This window comes from Montipora capricornis, chromosome 3 (assembly GCF_036669925.1).
Source record: "Montipora capricornis isolate CH-2021 chromosome 3, ASM3666992v2, whole genome shotgun sequence".
In the NCBI taxonomy this organism is placed as follows: Eukaryota; Metazoa; Cnidaria; class Anthozoa; order Scleractinia; family Acroporidae; genus Montipora; species Montipora capricornis.
The window spans coordinates 54,808,759-54,811,258 of record NC_090885.1 but is presented as its reverse complement, the minus strand read 5'-3'; the positions used below and the strand labels follow the sequence as shown (position 1 = coordinate 54,811,258).

The 2,500-nt window shown below is 41.1% G+C and overlaps 1 protein-coding gene across 1 annotated transcript in view; it reads left to right on the top strand.

Moving 5' to 3' along the window:
- The first annotated feature begins 2,241 nt into the window (after positions 1-2,241).
- Positions 2,242-2,500, top strand: part of LOC138040585 (tigger transposable element-derived protein 6-like) — a 3,117-nt gene continuing 2,858 nt past the window's right edge. Inside the window, exon 1 of the mRNA XM_068886280.1 lies at positions 2,242-2,319. Within this exon, the coding sequence (XP_068742381.1) occupies positions 2,242-2,319 (78 nt within the window). The remainder of the gene's footprint in view (positions 2,320-2,500) is intronic.

Genomic DNA, 2,500 nt, shown 5'->3' with positions numbered 1-2,500 from the left:
AAAATCAGAATTGAATATTGTAGAGTCAACCACCTCTGACAAATGGGTTATAAATTAGAAATTTTACAAGGGCAGCCTTTGTTATTTTTGCATAATTATGCACTTTTATCATGAAATTATAAATTTAATTAATAACTACTTAACAACCAAGAGAGAGGTCATTACAGCAAAATCTAAAACTGAGGCCTTGCCGTATCGACCGAGCGATAGCGAGGTCAATACATCTAGGCCGAGGTTTTAAGATTTTGCTGTAACGACCAAACGGTCGAGGTTGTTAAGTTGTTTATTATATGGCTAAAACAACGGTTCTAAAGAAGAAAAAATTAATCTGCATAATCAATCATAGGCCCGTGGGCATTACGGAAGAATAATGCCCTAGCGTTTAGCTGCTCTCAGCCAATCACAGAGTGCGTTATATCAGCTAGAAACACAAGCCGCATAATAATGCATTGTAAAGGCTTATAAATAAGAAATTTTAAAAGGGCACTTTTGTCCCGCAATGATTTACCAGTTTTTGATCGCCAGTATTTTGTGGATTATCGAACTTCGAAGGCGATATTTGGCTGTAGCTTGCTTTCAATTTTCACGATAGCGTCATTTGACTACAACTACCAGAATTCAGTTAATATGTTTTTCTTTTTTTTATTTAAATTCTATATTCCCAGAGAGGTAAAAATAATAATAGCTCTAATTAGAACGAGGCAAGCAAAACCTGTAGGATTCTGGTACTTGTAATCAAATGGCGTCATCATGAAAATGTCCTATTTACTTAAACGCCGAAGTGAAGAACGACGCCATTAGTGAATTTCATGAAGTCATGAGCATGCGCTCTATCGCTCACCGATAGGCCTTTTGCAACAAGCGATCACATGGTACAAAATCCGCCCTGCTGGAGGGCAAGGTCATTATTATTCTCCCACTGGGACATAAAACAAAGAGACCTGAACCAGTCAAGCTTGGCTTGCCTTTGTTTAATGTCCCAGTGGGGGAATAATAATGAGCTTGCCCTCCAGCATGACGGATTTTGTACCATGTGATGTGATTTTGAGGATAATGATCATAATATGGTTTATTAAAGCGTTTTGCAGTCTTTGGAACAAAAAACAAAACGAGGCAAAACACTCGGCTTTCATGGGTTTTGACAAATACAATGTAATAATTAATAATGTACTGTACATTCTACTCGTAACAAAATGACTTGGTCACTTCCAATCTCGACCCCAAAGCGCTTCTCTTTTGCGCATGACTTACGGAGAGGAGAGCTCTGGGAACGCTGAAATAAAGTGCCCTCTCCTTGGTTTTCGTGAAGAACAATGAAAAGCGTGTCTGATTGGTGCATTCATGTTGACAGGAGCCGTGAGCAGGCGTCGTAAGGTTCAAATAGCCAATTTTTGGCTAAAAGAACCAACCATACGGCGCAATGTTCTCCTACATAGAGTTTCCCCGAGCCTCGGGTAATGCGCAGACATACGATCCGAGGCTCTGGTGAATGGGTCACTCCTAATTGACATGTCGTGGCAATGCAGTTGACAAGTGCCAGTTCACCAAGTGACTCAGTACGCTTTCCTCTATTAGCGGAAAGATGGCATTTATTATGGCCATTTTCATTTTCAGCAGGGCAGCATTACGAGTGAAAAGTCTAAGTAGCTATAACTTGCTTGAAGTTCGGCAAAATAGCATGGATCGACGTCTCCATATACAATAACCTTTCTTAATTAAACACGTTTTTCGTGTCACATTTTCATTATTCGTGTTTGCTGGCGTTTTGAATCTCGGTTTTATCTGTCAATAAGGTGTTGTCAACTACGGATATTGCCTTATACTCTACTTTGGTGCAGTGTTTGTCAGCCGGCGGCAGCAGGCGAACGTAATTGTCGAGTTCATTATGACTGCCTCTTATACAAACTCATGATTTACATAAATCCACCTGCATGCAACGAACACTTTCTCAAACAAACAAAGTTGGAAAAAAGACCCAAGATTGCTCGGTGAATTTCCCTGTTTCTCCAGCAACAATGTATCGGGTTTATCAACGAGTTTAGGAAAGCGATAATCTCGGACCAGCTGAATACATCAAAGTTAAGGTGGCGAAGCGTCCCCCGGCAAAAAGATAGGCCATTACAACCAAAACAGGAATGTTGCAGATCACATAAATCGCCACTATGTAAGCCACATTCACAGCTATAATTATGGTCTACTTTGCCGTTGAATGGTGGTTTTCAACGGATCTCTGCGACAAACATGGAAGCTATTTTTCTGGCGCTGGTGCCGTCGGAAGATCAAAAAGATCTTGGCGTGAGTGGCAAGAGTCAAGAGAAGGCAAAAAAGCAACACACCAGCGTGGACATTCCGAAGATGCTTAGTTTGAGTGATCCATTCCAGAGCGGTTAAAAGGATGTCCAAGAGCCATATTCCAACTACCACCTTGAGGACGCGCTCTGAAGTGACCACTTCTTTGTAGCGAAGGTGTAATCGTAAGGCAGTGTAACGCTCAAAGCTG